Below are 17,152 nucleotides of genomic sequence, written 5' to 3'. Positions count from 1 at the left end.
AAAATGATAACGGTCACGTGGTATACCAACATCTGTGACGTTTACACAGGAAGATTCCCTCTAAAAATAGATTGGACCTCGCTTGCTTAACGGTTTTTTCTCGATAGCACGTCTTGTGAAAAAATGCAAAAAATGCATTTCGTGGTTTTACAAACATCAGGATTACCAAAAAGCACTTCAGGTGAATGGAAATGTGTATTCTAAATAATAAAATGTAAGTAAAGTGCAATTTTATTTGTGAAAAATGGGGTTTAATAGCGAAAAACAACGCCGTAATGGTTAACAAATAACTGTAACTAGGGTGTGTCCCTTTAATTTTTAGCCGAATATTTACGACACCCAAACCGCCTAAATCCTTGGGTAGTTGAATTTGCTCTTTTGATATAAAATGTTTTTTGTAACTCCAAATAAAGTCAAAGATAATTTTATCGATTTGTTTAGCGTATTTTCCCGGTAATTCCAAAACGTTAGATAGGTACCAAATGCCGCTAGTGGCAAGCGAATTTACTGCTACTACTTTACCATGTAAGGTTAATTTACGATTACTCCAAATGTTTAAAATAGTTTTGATTTTTTGAATTTTTGGTTCCCAATTATCGGCTGAAACATCTACGTTACCAAAATAAAAACCTAAAATTTAGATTTTTTCGTTTGTCCATCTTATATCAAGAGGCGTATCTTTCTCGTACCTAAGTCTCCCCATTAGGAAACCAGTGGTTTTCTGAAGGTTGACTTTGGCTCCAGAAGCACGTTCGTATATATTTAAAACTTTAAACAATCGTTTAACTGAGTCTAGGTCTGATAAGGTCGCGTTGCCGTCGTCTGAGTAGCCCACCCACTTGCTAACGAAGCCATCAGGTAGATTTATTCCATTAATTTTGTATCTTCCCGAACAGCTTCCGCCAGAGTTTCTGCTACTAAAATGTATAAAACTGTGCTGATCGGGCATCACTGTCTAATACCCCGAGATAAGTTAAAATAGTTTGAAATATATCCATTGACTTTTACCGCAGATGAAATATCTGTGTAGCAAGTCTTAATCATTTTAATGAGCACTTTAAATAGAAAATCCCACTCTACTCTATCATAAGCTTTAGTTTGATCTAGAAAAAGAATTAACCCCGGTAAATTTTCACGATTAACGTATTCTATTAAGTCCCTTATCAATGACGCACCGTCATGTATTGATTTGCCTTTTACTGAACATTTTTGATTTGGGTGAATAATTTTTGGTAAGAAATCTCGAATTCTACTGGCCAAAACTTTTGTAATAATTTTGTAGTCGCAATTTAGTAACGAAATCGGGCGCCAATTTTTTAGAAGTTGTTTTTCATTGCCTTTCCAAATTAAAACGATTACACCGCACCTCATGGTGAAAGTTAATTTTTCTTTACTAAGGGCATCATTAATTACTTCTACCAGGTCACTACCAATAAGGCCGAAAAAATTCCGGTAGAATTCTGCAGACAGTCCATCACAGCCAGGCGATTTTTCATTGGCAAAAGATTTAATAGCTGATGAAACTTCGTCAAGAGTTATTTCCCCTTCACATGCATCCCTGTCTTCATCGTTTAACGTCTTTGTCATTTTGTTTAATAAATAATTTTGTGCCGAAACGTCTGTCTTTTCTGAAGTGTATAAAGTTTTGTAAAGTTTTGTCAAATTTAGTAGTTTCTTCTAAAATTACCGTCTTCAGTTATTAAGGAGTCCATGGATTTGTTATTGGCTTTTTGTTTTTCAAGGTTTACAAAGTACGCCGTGCATCTTTCACCTTGTTCTATTTCATCGACCTTGGCCCTAATTCTAGCACCCTGTAATTGTGTTTGTTCGTAGCTTTTAATTTTATTTTGTACATTTAATAATTCAGAATAATCGTCCAAGTGTCCTAACTCGTCTAGTTGTGTTAAGAAAATTTCGTCTTGTTTTAGATTATATATGTACGTCCTTTCAGTCCTGCGTTTTCGTTTACAATAGTCCTTGGTCAGAGTTTTTATTTTTACTTTACCCAAATCCCACCATAACAAAAGATCCTTATAATCCCCTTTTTTTGTTTTCCAAGTCTGCCAAAAGTCATTTATTAAATTAACGTAGTTTTTGTCTTTCAGAACGCTATTGTTAAAAGCCCAAAAGTCCGTTGTTATTTTTGTCAAAGGTAAAGTCAGCCCAAACAAGCTTGTGATCAGTATATACGCACTGAGTTACACCAGCTTCTTTCAGACCAGCAATAAACTGCCCTGAGATTAAGATTCGGTCATGTCATGTCATAGGGTTTTACGTGCACATTCAGAACAAGCTGTTGTAGCGCACGCCTGTCGTGGGCACAAGAGCCGGCCTTGGCCGATTCCTCCGTCCATGACAGGAAAGAAGATTCGGTCAGGTCATAGGGTTTTACGTGCACATTCAGAGCAAGCTGTTGTAGCGCACGCCTATTGTGGGCACAAGAGCCGGCCTTGGCCGGCTCCTCTGTCCATGACAGGAAAGGTGGCGGGGGGGGGGGGGGGGGGGGGGACCGCCTACACTGGCAGGTGCAAGGGAGCACCAGCAGCCCGACTGAATCGGTAGCAGGCGGGTGGGGGTGGTGGTGCTGCTATGGAATTTTGCATGGAGCTGTTAAATGCCAAAGAAAAAAGGTACGCAGTTTTGTTGAGGGAATTTTGGCGCAATTTTGAACGGTCGGTCAAAAGGTAAATGGTCGAGCTAGTATAGGTTTTGAATCGAGAGTAGCTCGTAGATTCGGTCAGGTCAGGTCAGGTCATAGGGTTTTACGTGCACATTCAGAACAAGCTGTTGTAGCGCACAGCCCTTTTGTCCAAGACAGGAAAGGTGGGGGGGGGGGGGGGGACCGCCTGCACTGGCAGGTGCAAGGGAGCACCAGCAGTCCGATTGAATCGGTAGCAGGCGGGTGGTGGTGGTGGTGGTGCTATGGAATTTTGAGTGGAGCCATTTTAAAGCCAAAGAGAAAATGGTGCGCAGTTTTGCTGAGTAATTTTGGCGCAATTTTGAGCGGTCGGTCGAAAGGTAAATGATTGAGCTAGTATAGGTCGATGCGAGAGTATGTTTTATAAGCTTTAATGTGGTATGTGTAAGAGGTTCTGTTTGGGTATAAATATCTGTATGCGTCTGTTAGTGCATGTTCGTTTATAATGTTATATAATTCGTTAACCCCTATAGGGATGTTCGCCGTGACGTCACGAACAGTCACGTGACAGGACTGGTTGGGCAAAAAGAGTTATTTACATGGCCGACTGATCACGTTGTTTTGGTTTCTTTGTCTCGGTTTAAAAATGGTTGTGTCTTGTTGTGTGGTCGGTTGCACAAGTAGATTTGACAAAGAAAACCCAAGAAGCTTTTACCGCATCCCAAAGAAACCAGACAACCGTAGAAATCGTTGGATTGGAGCCATAAAGCGTGTGTTAGCCGATGGGCGTCAACAATGGGAGCCTACAGATTATGATCGCGTTTGCCATCGTCACTTCATAACAGGTAAAAAAAAAAAAAAAAATACCATGTGTTTGTCAGGGACGTATCTAATAAACCCCCAAATCAGGAGAGGGCAGGGTTCATAACATTAATAAAGAGGAAACCTTGGAAAATATGTGGGTACCCTAAGTTCATATCGCCTTTTATCGGTGTCACCATAATTTATCCTCTTCTTTAGTTTTTTTTGCAAATAAGTGATAAAAGGGTTCTGGTGCTTCCAACTCACTGCTGTATGAACATATATTTCTATTCCAAAATATTAGCATTCCAAAAGAAAACAAACAGGGGTGGAGAGGTAGACACCATTTAAAATTTGTATGGTAAATTGAAAAAATATTTATACATTTGATCTGAATCGGATGTTTTCAAAACTTTACACATAATTTATTTAAAGTAAGCATGAATCAGAAATTAGAGTTCAAATATATGTACAGGCTGGTAGGTACTGGGTTCGGATCCCAGTCGAGGCATGGGATTTTTAATCCAGATACCGACTCCAAACCCTGAGTGAGTGCTCCGCAAGGCTCAATGGGTAGGTGTAAACCACTTGCACCGACCAGTGATCCATAACTGGTTCAACAAAGGCCATGGTTTGTGCTATCCTGCCTGTGGGAAGCGGAAATAAAAGATCCCTTGCTGCCTATCGGAAGAGTAGCCCATGTAGTGGCGACAGCGGGTTTCCTCTCAAAACCTGTGTGGTCCTAAACCATATGTCTGACGCCATATAACCGTAAATAAAATGTGTTGAGTGCGTCGTTAAATAAAACTTTTCTTTTTCTTTCTAATCTCGATACTCTATCTTTCTTAGTACCCCCCTCTCTCTCTCTCTCTCTCGCAATGTTTTTAATTTAAAGTGTATTATGGAGGAGTCATACCGCCAGACAAAATTGACGACTCGGTCACAACTAAAAACTTGTAGTTTTCAATGTCAAAATTGGGCAATCTGGAATAATTAGATTGGAACCCATTCACATGTATTAGTAAAACATATATCTGATAATTAACCTGTCAGTAAAATACAAGTGACTATTTTTATCATTCCAGGAGAGAAAAACAATGACAAGAATAGTCCTGACTACATTCCCTCCATCAACATGGGTTACCAGGACACCAAATTAAGTGGTACAATCCGCCATGCCAGACACCAGCGACTGGAGGTCCGAAAATCTGAAAAGCAGAAGAAGCAAGCCACTTCTGCATTACTAGATTTGTCAAACACAGAAAATCTTATTGACACACAAGCAGAAGGTAGACAATCATTTATTTGCATGTACATGTATATGTGATCCAAATTTCAATATTTTGGACATAGTTTGGGAAATATTAATTTAATTAATTACACAAACACACATATTAATCACGTATAATGTGAACACTCCCAACAACAAATTATAGATGCTAAATATAAAATATGTACATTATGGTAATAAATAAGAGTAGGTATTAATAAACTTTTTTTTAAACCAAATTAAGTTACAATGTTTTTTTTACTAGTCAGACAAGTATTTACACTTCATTTTGGTACATCTACATGTATATATTGCTTAAATACAATTCGTCAGCATATGAATTGTCTGCCACATAGTGATCTGCATCAAGGCACTGGTTATGTACATAATGTATAGCGATCTTTTATGTACATAATATAGACATATGTTTTGGGGTGAATGTCAAGGTTTGCATGATTATACTTATAAAATTTAATGTATTAATTTGATACCCCTTAATATGCAAAATAAAATTATTTTTCAGAGTCACAACCCCATGCTGAGACACACAGTATTTGTATAAGGAAAATAGCTTCCCTACGGATTGAAAATCAGCAGCTGTATGAAGAACTGGGGAGGCTTCAGACTGAGAATTGTATTTTGAAAGAAAACCCGAGTCGGCTGAGCTTCGAGGAGCAGACAATTTCAAGCGACCGTAGAATTCAGTTCTACACAGGTGTAACATCAAAAGCGCTGTTTATGTGGCTGTTGTCATTTTGCTCTTTGGCATTGCCTTCGTGTAAAGTTTTATCACCAACATGTGTTTTGACGTGCTTAATTATGAAACTGAGATTAAATCTGCAGCACCAGGACTTGGCATATCGATTTAATGTGTCTGTCACCACAATCTCAGAAATGCTTAATCAGGGGCTGCCAAAGTTAGCAGAGAAACTTGCCTTTCTTATTCAGTGGCCAGACAAAGACAGTCTAAAACGCAATATGCCAAATATTATTAAAATAACATATCCAAAATGTGTTAGTATTATCGACTGTTTTGAAGTTTTTATTCAGAGACCTGGACCACTTACAGCAAGGGCCCAAACATGGTCAAATTACAAACACAACAATACCATTAAATTTCTTGTGTCTATAACTCCAACAGGAGCAATTTCTTATGTATCCAGGGCATTTGGAGGTAGGACATCTGATAAAGTTATTACTCAGAGAAGTGGTTATTTGGACAAATTAGAATATGGCAATGAAGTTTTGGCAGATAGAGGATTTTTGATAGCAGAGGACTTGGCAAATCGTAATGCGACACTGGTAATACCAGCCTTCACCAGAGGAAAGTCGCAGCTTAGTGCTCGGGAAGTTGAGCAGACCAGAAAAATTGCTAATGTACGCATACATGTGGAAAGAGCCATTGAAAGACTGAAAAACTGGAACATTCTGAGTAGTAGTATGAGTATGCACATGGTTCCCCATTCAGACAGCATAGTCACCATTTGTTCAGCTCTATGTAATTTACAACCAAAACTTGTTTCTTAGATTTTTGAACTTGTATTTTGCTTCAAAATGGTACATACATAATTCTGTCTTTTATTTTGTAACATGTCCACGATTAAATTATCGAGGATTCTATAATTATATAATATGGTAGTGAATTTCAATAACAGGCTAGTAATTAAGTACTGTGGCCATGCCCCATTGCTTGTAAAAAAAAAAAACGGATTTTTTTAAAATTCTAGAAGCCCTGATAGTGTATTTAATAACTTTATTGGTGTTTATTACACTAATCATCAGCTAACAGTAGCTATATCCATTTTATTGTTTCAAAATACATACTTTATAAATAAAATTTAAGGCCACCAATTTCACAATTTTTGTTCAATTTCTGAACATTGTTCATGACTATGAACAGTTATTTATTTGTCACAGCTAGCACAAAACCATTTTCCTCTAGGCTTCCTGCGAATGTTCACACACTTGTAGTGAAACCACTGATATGGGCAGTCTTCATTGTCGCACTTGATCATTCGACCATATTCTACTTCAGCACAAATGCACCATGTTTGATCACTGTTATCTTCTTTATGGGTAGAAGTAACTACTGGCTGGTTTTCCAGTTTGCGAGACACCAACTCATTTTTGACAAAGTTGTTTACAAAATGTTCACATTTAGCAATCAGACTCTGACAGAAGTCGACATCAATGGACAGTCGTACAATGACCATACTTGGTGCAGGCTTACACTTGGTATAGACAACAAAATCACAATATTGGCATTTTGTAATGTACATTTGAAATTGTACTTGACTGTAATATCTGTGATTCGCTTTAAGCTGCATAGATGAATCAAGACAAAAATCCTTATCTGTTGCAGCTGCTTCCTGTACAGTCTTGTCCCTATGCTTAAAAGGACATTTAATTTCCAGGGTACCTTTCCCACAACACTGACAGTCAATATAGCCATCAGGACTAGCTCCAAGAAATGGGTGATCAGTGTTGATCACAAAACCAGAAGGATTACAATGAAAATCTACATGAGACCCAGTCTGATGCTTACTATAGGCAACTCTACATTCGTCTTCGTGATCGATTCCCCATTTCACAGCTTCTTTCTTTGACAAGTCATACGAAACATATCCAACAATGCGCCTTACAAGATTATCTGGAGATGTCGTGTCTCTGCATGTTAAAATGTCATGGGCCTTGGATGCCGTTACTCTACCCATCCTATGTTGGTACCACAGGGGACTGACAGCTTGATTCCTTGTGGCTATTTCCAAGTTAGCAGCTTGTTGTTTGGAAATGCTGTAGGTCTCAAAATTAGAATTATCTTCCAACAGTGTTCCACTGAATGTTGTTAACAATTTTGGATATTTTTGGATACATGGCAGATTGTGATCAGTGGGGAGGTTATCTGTTAGTCCTGGTATGGAGACTGATGTAAAAAAAGATGCATTTGGTACCAGGGCATACAACTTGTGTAGTTCTTCTGAGGGTGGCAATGGCGCAGATCCACTGGCCTGAACCGTCTTAATTTCCTTCTTCCTTTTGCCTTTAATCTCCTGAAATATATCAGTTATTGTTGTTGGAGCGACCTAAAAATAAATGATCCATAATAAACAATAATACAATAATAAAGTTAAACAAAATACAGTAGATCATTTTAGGCAAACACATTCTTTGTGTAAGCAGGCTTTCTTTTAATAAATAATTTTAGTCATCCAGTATCAAAGAAAACAATTCTAGCATTCATTAGATAATACCCTTAGTTTATAAAAAAAAAAATTGAAGTGTTTAATGCATTGTACATGAATGTTGTCAACATTTAAAGAATAAATTTATATAATTTCCATGTATATGTCAGGTTTTTTTCTACAGCAGCTGCATTGTTAGTCCTTACTCTACATCATACATTTTTATTTCAGTACCATGCTGCCTCTGTGGTCAAGATATAAATACCACTACCAGTTTAGTGGGTCGACCCGTACAAGTGCTAATTTCACATTTTCATGCTTTTAATATATATATATATATATATGTAATATTATAAATGTAATTAGTAACAGTTAATGTGTGTTTTGTGGCAGTAAATGTGCAAAGCTACATTGTAAATAGGAAAACATTTAAAGGGAGAAATCATATATGTAAAGGCCTCTGTTGGAGAAAACAAATATGTCTGATCAAATTACCTCTTTTCGAAAAGTGCTATTCCACTGACAAGCTTTACTGGTTGAGCTGGTTTGGGTCATACCCATCTTAACACCCATCTCGATCTTGAACAAAAGAGCTCCAACATGGCTGCATACTTCACCTAACCTACATGTATAACACAATAACTATTATTAAACAATTTGCATATATATGAAAAACTTGGGTTTGAATGCAGGTAAGTAAATGATGTACAAACATTCCAAAAAGTTAAATGTACAAAGTAAATTTTTTTCCAAACCTAAAGTCGTAAAACATTTAGGAAAGAACCAATTAGCTTTCTTTATAATTTTAGCCAAATTAGCTATATGCAGGTATTATAGGGCTAGAGCGATTAATCATATAATCGGTTAATTTATTGATCTAGGTAATAAAAAAGATTATCAATCTGTTCTGTTCACTCTTAATCGATTATCAAAATTTGCACACATACATTTAGTTCGTTAATAAACTTGAGTTCACAAGTGTTATAATCTATTTTTGCTATTAGTAGTATTACCGTCTTATTTTTCGTAAGATGAAACATCTCAAAATGACGGAAGCAGATGCTGACAGTTATTAGCACAGATGTCACAGCTTCCTTCAAAATAATCTATTTTAGATGGTCACTGTTGCATATGTCACTAAACAGGTTACTATATAAACTGTGAAGTTGTTACTTTCATTCGTCTGCTATGTTGACTTCCATTTATGTGGAACTAAAAACGATTATAAATTGATCTGCAAAGTCTGATTATTGATTAGGAAGTCAATAGCAATAACCAGCACTAGCAGGTATGCATAGCTCACACATATTTCTTTATTTAGATAACTATATGTAGTATCATACCCGGCCATACAGGTACAGTGTGCACAGTAAACTGTGCCGCTGTTTTTCTCCAAGAAAACCCATGGCTCATGTGGCTTGTCCCTTGCCCTCTGCGAAGGAGTCACTTTAGATTTCAATGCAATGAAAGGGCACTTGTCATCTACTGGATTTGACAGCACAACCTGCACATGTCCGCTAACAACATACCTGTATAATACAAAAAATATACATACATATACATGTAGACATGAAAAAATTATATCAGTGCTATATCAGCATATTTTGTTTTATATGAAAAAATAATATTAGTAATAATATATATCAACTAGAATTTAGTTATGTGCATTAATGATTAAACATGTATGCATGTATATATATATATATACATGTAAATGAAATTATGAAAATCAACAGCTTAATTTTTTTTTTTAATGTATACACTTGCCCTACTCCCATGGTTAGTGATTTTCAATATATATATATATACAGGGTATATAAAAAAAAAAATATATATATATATTATTTTGTATAATAATTGTACACCAATTTATAAATTATTATTATATAATAGCGTGTGCATGCAATGAAAAGACAAAGTAATTATAGGATAAATGAAAATAAATTTTCACATTGTTACTTACTTGTATGCTTCCAGCGATTTGTAGGCTTTCATTGAATCTTTGTTGTAGATGGATGGTGTGTCGATTAAATAGAGATAAATATCTCCAAAAGTTAAATCTGGCCAGTTGCTTGGATTTGTGCTCCATTTCCCACCTAAACTGTACGGGTCGGGCAACGTTTTCGTTTCAGAATCGTAAAGCAGCTTTCTGTAGTACCGTTGTTTTGCTTCAGGGGTTAATGCACTCGCATACGCCGACAAAGGGCCATTCAAAACTAATTTCTTTGTGATCTGGTCATCCATTACAATGATAAAAGAAATGGTTTCTGCCAACCAGTTTTACGCGCATGCGCCGCACTGCGTCATTTCCTGCTTCGGCGAACATCCCTATAGTGCCCCTACGCTCCTGCTTCTTAGAGCCTGTCCGGTTAAGCGTTACACCGTCCACACAGTTGAAGTCGCCGCACAGAATACGGTTAGTCACGGTTCGTTGGTCATTCATCGTAAAGAAGTAATTTACACAGCTTGCAATGAACTCAGCCCTTTGGCATGGATTCACTGGACAATTCTCGGAACCGGCGTGACGTCACACGGCCTAGTTACCGATCATCCGGGTCTTTGGGGGTGAAGCAAAGCCTTAGTGATTACTGGTTTACATAGAATAAAGTTATCATATTAACTTTTTACATGCCTTACATATTGTCATTTATTTTCTGTAGCTAACACATAGTTGCAATACGTCTTATGTGTATTATAACAGCTTGGGTTGCTATATAAGAGAAACGAACAACGGGAATCTGAATTAGTATAATCTATATTTAGTACCGATGTGTTTCCGTGTACTTTGAATGTCGAGGGGACGGCAGGTTGGGCAGAATATAATTTTTGTTGATGCAATTTTCAGGTAATGTTAATTATAAATTTTAACAATTTTGAAATGATAAGATAATTATTAATATAATAATTATGATGTGGGCTACAAATATATAATTTGTATTTATAATAAAATTTGTATGCATGATTAAGTTAATTATTTTTATGATTTAATAATTATTTTATTTCCAAATAATATGTAATAATTAAACAATGACGAAGTTGTTACTTTACAAGTTCAAAATTACAATAGTATTATTGTCATATCTTATTATATAGATGTATTGGCAACAGTATAATGTTCCACTGAATACATTCTTTTATTCTTAAAACAAAATACAGTTTCTTGAAATAATGAAATGCTTTTGTTTTTACAGATTGCAAAATTACCACATGATGTTGCCCTTCCTTACCGGTTGAATGCAGGCAACAAAAAATAGCAATAATAAAATATAGCCATCCTCAGACCTTGACTTCTAGGGGGAGCAATATCTCTCTCTACTTACCCATCACACCTGAGATTAGTTTCAAGGAGAATAATACGGGCAACGGGCAACTCTATTAACGTGCCCCTATCCACAAGGGTTCAGGCACGCCCGCCCCGGATCTAACCTCTGACTTCGCCAGTGACCACCTCCGGGGCGGGGGTGGGGGGGGGGGGGGGGGGTGGGGGGAGGAGAATAATATATAGTTTCCTTTGGCATGTGGATTTATATACATGTAGTATCAATATGGTAATTGTCACAGGGATCCTATAATACCCGTAACTGAATGAAACACGATTATCCAAATATCTCTCCTAACTGTATATTTATTAGATCTCTCTGTAACGGGCAGTTCAACCCACGTGGCTCGTCTAGGTATGATCAGAGATAAGATCTTATATAAAGTATATATTATTATAGCACGTTTAGTTCACTAGAAAACACAACAAAAACACAATACACTTTGGAATCTCTATTAACCTACGACGACTGAAGTTAAATACCTTGGGCTTGTGTTGAGTAAATCTGAGTCATTCACAAGTGCTAAGAAAAATCTAATCAATCGAGCCTCAAAGTCTATGTTTGCTGTATTACAAAAATGCAGACAGTTCAATTTGTCAATCGATTGTCAATTAAAACTGTTTCGACAGGATTGTAAAACCTATATTATTATATGGATGTGAAATATGGGGCTTCAGTAATTTAGATATCATTGAACGATTACATCTCAAGTTCTGCAAATATATATTATGTGTTCATAAGTCGACTCCAAGCTTTATGATTTATGGTGAATTAGGTAGATACCCACTGTCTATTAGTGTTAAAGTTAGAATGATTACATACTGGGCAAATGTTGTTAATAGTAGAAAATCTAAATTGTCTGGTATATTATACATGTTGGCATCATATAACCATAACGTTAATGCTATACCATGTACTTGGTTATCCTTTATAAAACGTATATTAGATGAATGTGGTTTATGTAATATATATTCATGTACACAGGTGGATGTTTTGTGGTTAAAACATGCAGTTAAACGAATACTATGTGACCAGTACTTACAAAAATGGAATAGTGATAAATTTGACTCATCGAAAGGTATTAACTACAGAATGTTCAAGCATGAATTTAAATTAGAAAATTATTTGTTGAAACTCTCAACAAAAAATGCTAGAATTCTTTGTAAATTTAGAACTGGAAATGTCAGACTTCCTATTGAAACCGGTAGATGGTTTAATATTGAGAGAGAAAACAGAATATGTCACTTGTGCAACACTGATGTTGGTGATGAGTTTCACTATATTTTTAAATGTACGTCTTTATCTACTGATCGAAATGTGTATATACCTAGTTACTATACCAATAGAGCAAGTGCAATTACCTTTTACCAGTTATTTTCTACAACTAAAAAATCACTTTTGTGTAAACTATGTAAATATTTTCAAATTGTCATTGAGAGGGTCAGTCTTCCGGGTTAATATTACTTAAATAGTATGTCCATTACCACTACAGAAAACACTTTGTAACTTATTTTGTTTATATTTTCTCCATACTGCACTCGGTGCAGTTTATGAGAATAAAATTCTTGTCTTGTCTTGTCTTGACAAATGTACTGCCACAGTAGTTAATTAACAACAACAAATAATAACAACCCAGAACTGATCACTTAATTACTTAATCTCTAGGTGTCTAGTTTACACAATATTCTAATCACTTCACCGTGACACAACACCCACACGTGTGATAATTGAGAAACGCTTCCAGGGGAACTTAATTAGTAAAGGAATTACAACTCTATTCCTAACTGGTTAATTTTTAATTAACCCTTAACTACTCATTCAGTAACCTTGACTGGTTAAGCTTTTTATATATATTAGAACAGTGAGCCTACAGTTTACTGCGTCAGATGACCGGCAGCACCGTCTAAATAATATTGGTATAATACAGTATTAAAATATTTAAAGTCACATCAATCACATCAAGGTTATACAACAGAGCAGAAATAATATTTACCAAGTCCAAACGGACGCGTTCCCTGGAAGCCTTCCAATATGTTTCTCCCTGATATCTCAGGTCAGGTCATGTCATAGGGTTTAACGTGCACATTCAGAGCAAGCTGTTGTAGCGCACGCCTGTCGTGGGCGCAAGTGCTTGCGGAGCAAGCTCTGTCGTCCAAGACAGAAAGTTGGGGGGGGGGGGGGGAGAGGAGGGACCGCCTGCACTGGCAGGTGCAAGGGAGCACCAGTAGTCCGACCGGGATCGGTAGCAGGCGGGGGTGGGTGGTGGTGCTATGGAATTTTGAATGGAGCAGTTGATATGCCAAAGAGAAAAGGTGCGCAGTTTTGATTTGTAGGAATTTTGGCGCGAATTTTGAATGGTCAGTCTAAACTGTAAAGGGTAGTAGAGCTAGTATAAGTTTTGACTTTAGTATATCGAGAGTAGCTGTGGTGTCTCCCTAGGTTGCCCATCGGGCCCTGAGAAAGGGCCTGACCGCTTCTGGTCGTGGCATGACAACCCAGGGGAGACTCGTGCAATGTGGTAACACCGGTGGGTAGGCGGCCGTTTCAGGGGGTCCAGATCGTTGTGTCGGTCCTGCAGCCGTTGTTATTCCTCCATCTCCAAATCACCAAGTACACACCAGCAGCTTTTTGGGGTTTGGGTAGGGTAGGCTGATATTCTTTTGTTCAGCCATTCCCTGGGTGCAGTGCAATTTTTGTACTCGGAGCTGATATTCTTTTGTTCAGCTCCTTATTAGAGTACGCGCTGGGCCATTAACTGGGTGCGGGTGCATTGTTATGATTAGGCAATGCACCCTGTGTACTGTTGCAGAGCATGTTGTTTTGTATGTGTTCCCTATTATGGTGTTTAGGTTGTTCCTATTGTCCTAGCATCCTAATCGAGTGTAATGCAACCAACGTCTTTTCAGAGCCACCACTCCCCCCCCCCCCCCTAGCCTTGGATTATAATGAAATACAAGGCCAGAGGGGGAGTTATTCTAGCTTATCTATCTAATTTGAAGGGGGTTGTCCCTTATAGTGTAGTATATTGGTTAAAAAAGCAGTGCTTTAACATATAAACATAGTTCGTGAAAAAAAAAAAGAAAGAGGGTTCCATTTATTGGCAAAGAAATATATAAGTGCATTATATACAGGTAAAGTCCGTGTCCGTGACGCACACTGTGGCTAACTGAAAATAGAAAACAGCAATATTATATTAAATTCTTATCTGGTTAAACCGTGTGGTCATTTTCTAAAGGTATTTTGGTTAGGGGGGATCCAAACTTAGCCAATGGGCTGTCGTTATTATGGTGTCCTAATTGGCGTCTTATCTGGTTTCTGATTGGTTATTAGTTTGCTCCAATTAACGGCTCTGCTGTGAATCACAGTTGGGTATAAAGATAGCTATGTTCGCATAACTCATTAATGAATTAATCATGGTTCGAGTTGCTATTTTTGGCAGTAGTTGTGTAAGGAGATTGGAGCAACAAACCGGTGGCGATTTGAAAGTAGATGCGGAATGCCGTTTTTATGGATGGGGTGGTATGCGGTCAGACCGCATACCAGAGGATTTGCTAACAGAGGCCCTTGGCTATAAGCCGGTTTTAGTGATAATCCATTTGGGAGGCAACGACTTGACACCTGAAACCGACCCGAAGAGCGTGGTGCTACAGCTGGTATCATTGAGAGAGCGGTTTCTAGCAAATGGGGCAGGCCGGGTATGCTTCCTGGAGCTATATAAGCGGGGCGTATTCAAGAAGTCCCCTCACATGACTATGGCGCATTCTGATATCTCTAAAACCCTAGCTATTTATTATAAACCGAATATCGCCTGGGGGCACATCGCGGTACTCCCCTTATCATGTGAATTTACCACAGCGACCAAGACGACATTTTTCCTTAGATGGTCAGACTTACTGTCGCCAGTTCGCTGACAATCCTCTGGTTGTAAAACAGAACTCGCGAAGGTATTACGTAACAAAGTGCCCATCTGGCTTTAAGTGCATATTGGAACTGCACACGGCTCTCTAAAATAATTAATATCGCCACAGGCGAAAACAAATTAAGAGCATCTTCCGTCACAGTAATATTTTAAATTGCCCCCCATAAAGTACATTAGGGAGCAAATAATCAGTTCCCTCAGTTATTTTCATGTCGAGGTCTACAACCTAATAAAACATAAGTGTTACCTCGTCGAACAAACATGCAAATGTTTTAATAATAGGGTTTAACCTGGTATATTTAGTAATAAAACACAAAAACTTACCTGAATAATAATGGTTAATATATATATGTATAATATTGGTGTTGTTTTATATCTAGTCACAATGGATATTGCAGATATTTTCTTGTTCAGTCTTGTGCTGTATTGGAATTGTTATTGCAGTTCAATTTAAGTAATATCTACAAAACTAATTTTTAATAGTATACAGCTGGAGAAAGGAGGCAAATATGGTTGTTAATAAACTGATCTATATCGGTATGCCTTCTACTAGACTACACATATTTAACCTAAGTTGCTTTTAACCCGGGTTACATTACCTCATGTAGATGCACTTATGTAGCATATTCAAGGAAAATATATGAATGAGATAGTTAAATGCTATATTCTCCATGTCAAACTGTTTTCAAAATGGAAAACAAATATCAGATATGGCAGTTGACCATTCATTTTATTGCATGTAATTTCTAAAGCAGATTACACACACAAACACACACACACTGAACTGTAGAATACCATGAAACTACATATATATGTAAAAAGGTAAGTCCTCTAACTTGAACAAGTAAAATTTACAAATGTACAACAACCACCAAATTACACTGATCCACAATAGAATAGATTTTTATGTATTTTTAGATTTATGTATATGTATGTGTAGTGTTTTCCCTAGCTTGTTTTAGCACGGTGCAGCACCATGCCTCAATAGTTTAGCACCATCTTGCCTTAATCAGCACCATGCTGCCCTGAGATTAAATAAGCCTTTTTCACTAATTAATTCTAAAATTGCCTTTATAAAACGCCCAAAAAGGTATTATTAATTAATAAAATATGTCTTTTACATCATTTGCCATTCATTTATTAAAGCAAGCACATAAATTACATTAATGTTTATTTCAATTAATTTTTGTGTATTTTTAATGAAAAAAAGTGCCCCGAAAATGGTGAAAATGCCCCAAAAGTGTTTGGTCTACCATGCCTTGACAAATTTCTAGGGAAATCACTAATGTGTGTGTGTGTGTATATATATATATATATATATATATATATATATATATATATATATATATATATATATATATATATATATATGTATGTATGTATGTATGTATGTATGTATGTATATATATATATATATATATATATATATATATATATATATTGAAACAAAGGCACACACACATTATTTACCCTCTGCACCAAAGTAAATACTAAACACACGGAGGGGGGGGGGGGACAACCTATATTTTCTTACTGCAGGCCTGCTACAGACACATTTGCAAAAAAAAAAAAAAAAAAAAAGGTTTAAACAAGAATATATTATAATTATTATATGTGTGTAATTTAGCAGTATAAACTTTTATTTAAAAAAAGAAAAAAAGATGTAGTAGCTGTGGTATGGCAAAATAAATACAAGTATAGATAATATCCAAGCAACTAAGATTAAATGAAAAATAAAGACCACACAAATTTAATGATAAAGGAATATACTCTTTATTCAAGATCTGGATGCATCGTTTTGTTGGGGGGGGGGGGGGGGGGGGGTGTTTCATGGAAGACGATGGAATTGTGTATTTTATTTACAGTATAGTGTGGGATTTTTATCACTGCACATGCTTTAACCATTTTGTTTGCTAAATTAATCTCTGTTGGTGTCAACAAGCAACAACATTAAAGTCAACGTAGTCACATTCTGTGAGGGAAGCCATGGAATTCCATCAGGTTTGTCGTTTTATGATTGAC

At 36.8% G+C, this 17,152-nt stretch overlaps 2 protein-coding genes across 2 annotated transcripts; one reads left to right on the top strand and one right to left on the bottom strand.

The window, feature by feature from the left end:
* The first annotated feature begins 3,227 nt into the window (after window positions 1-3,227).
* LOC121387227 lies at window positions 3,228-6,236 on the top strand. Its single transcript, XM_041518253.1, has 3 exons — window positions 3,228-3,483; window positions 4,525-4,728; window positions 5,233-6,236. The coding sequence occupies exons 1-3, from the start codon at window positions 3,285-3,287 to the stop codon at window positions 6,234-6,236; spliced, it is 1,407 nt and encodes a 468-aa protein (XP_041374187.1). The 5' UTR covers window positions 3,228-3,284.
* Window positions 5,954-10,135, bottom strand: LOC121387226. The gene is made up of 4 exons (XM_041518252.1): window positions 9,855-10,135; window positions 9,235-9,420; window positions 8,387-8,513; window positions 5,954-7,792 (listed from the first exon to the last, which is right to left on the bottom strand). The coding sequence occupies exons 1-4, from the start codon at window positions 10,133-10,135 to the stop codon at window positions 6,614-6,616; spliced, it is 1,773 nt and encodes a 590-aa protein (XP_041374186.1). The 3' UTR covers window positions 5,954-6,613.
* Between the last annotated feature and the right edge of the window lie 7,017 nt (window positions 10,136-17,152).

This window comes from Gigantopelta aegis, chromosome 13 (genome assembly GCF_016097555.1).
Source record: "Gigantopelta aegis isolate Gae_Host chromosome 13, Gae_host_genome, whole genome shotgun sequence".
Taxonomy (NCBI): domain Eukaryota; kingdom Metazoa; phylum Mollusca; class Gastropoda; order Neomphalida; family Peltospiridae; genus Gigantopelta; species Gigantopelta aegis.
This window is presented reverse-complemented; position numbering and strand designations above follow the sequence as displayed.

Coding starts and splice junctions, on each gene's coding strand:
- LOC121387227 (XM_041518253.1), top strand. CDS start 3,285: ATGGTTGTGTCTTGTTGTGTGGTCGGTTGCACAAGTAGATTTGACAAA. Junction 3,484..4,524: donor CCATCGTCACTTCATAACAG/GTAAAAAAAAAA, acceptor TTATCATTCCAG/GAGAGAAAAACAATGACAAG. Junction 4,729..5,232: donor TATTGACACACAAGCAGAAG/GTAGACAATCAT, acceptor ATTATTTTTCAG/AGTCACAACCCCATGCTGAG.
- LOC121387226 (XM_041518252.1), bottom strand. CDS start 10,135: ATGGATGACCAGATCACAAAGAAATTAGTTTTGAATGGCCCTTTGTCG. Junction 9,421..9,854: donor AAATCGCTGGAAGCATACAA/GTAAGTAACAAT, acceptor TGTATTATACAG/GTATGTTGTTAGCGGACATG. Junction 8,514..9,234: donor CACTGTACCTGTATGGCCGG/GTATGATACTAC, acceptor TTATACATGTAG/GTTAGGTGAAGTATGCAGCC.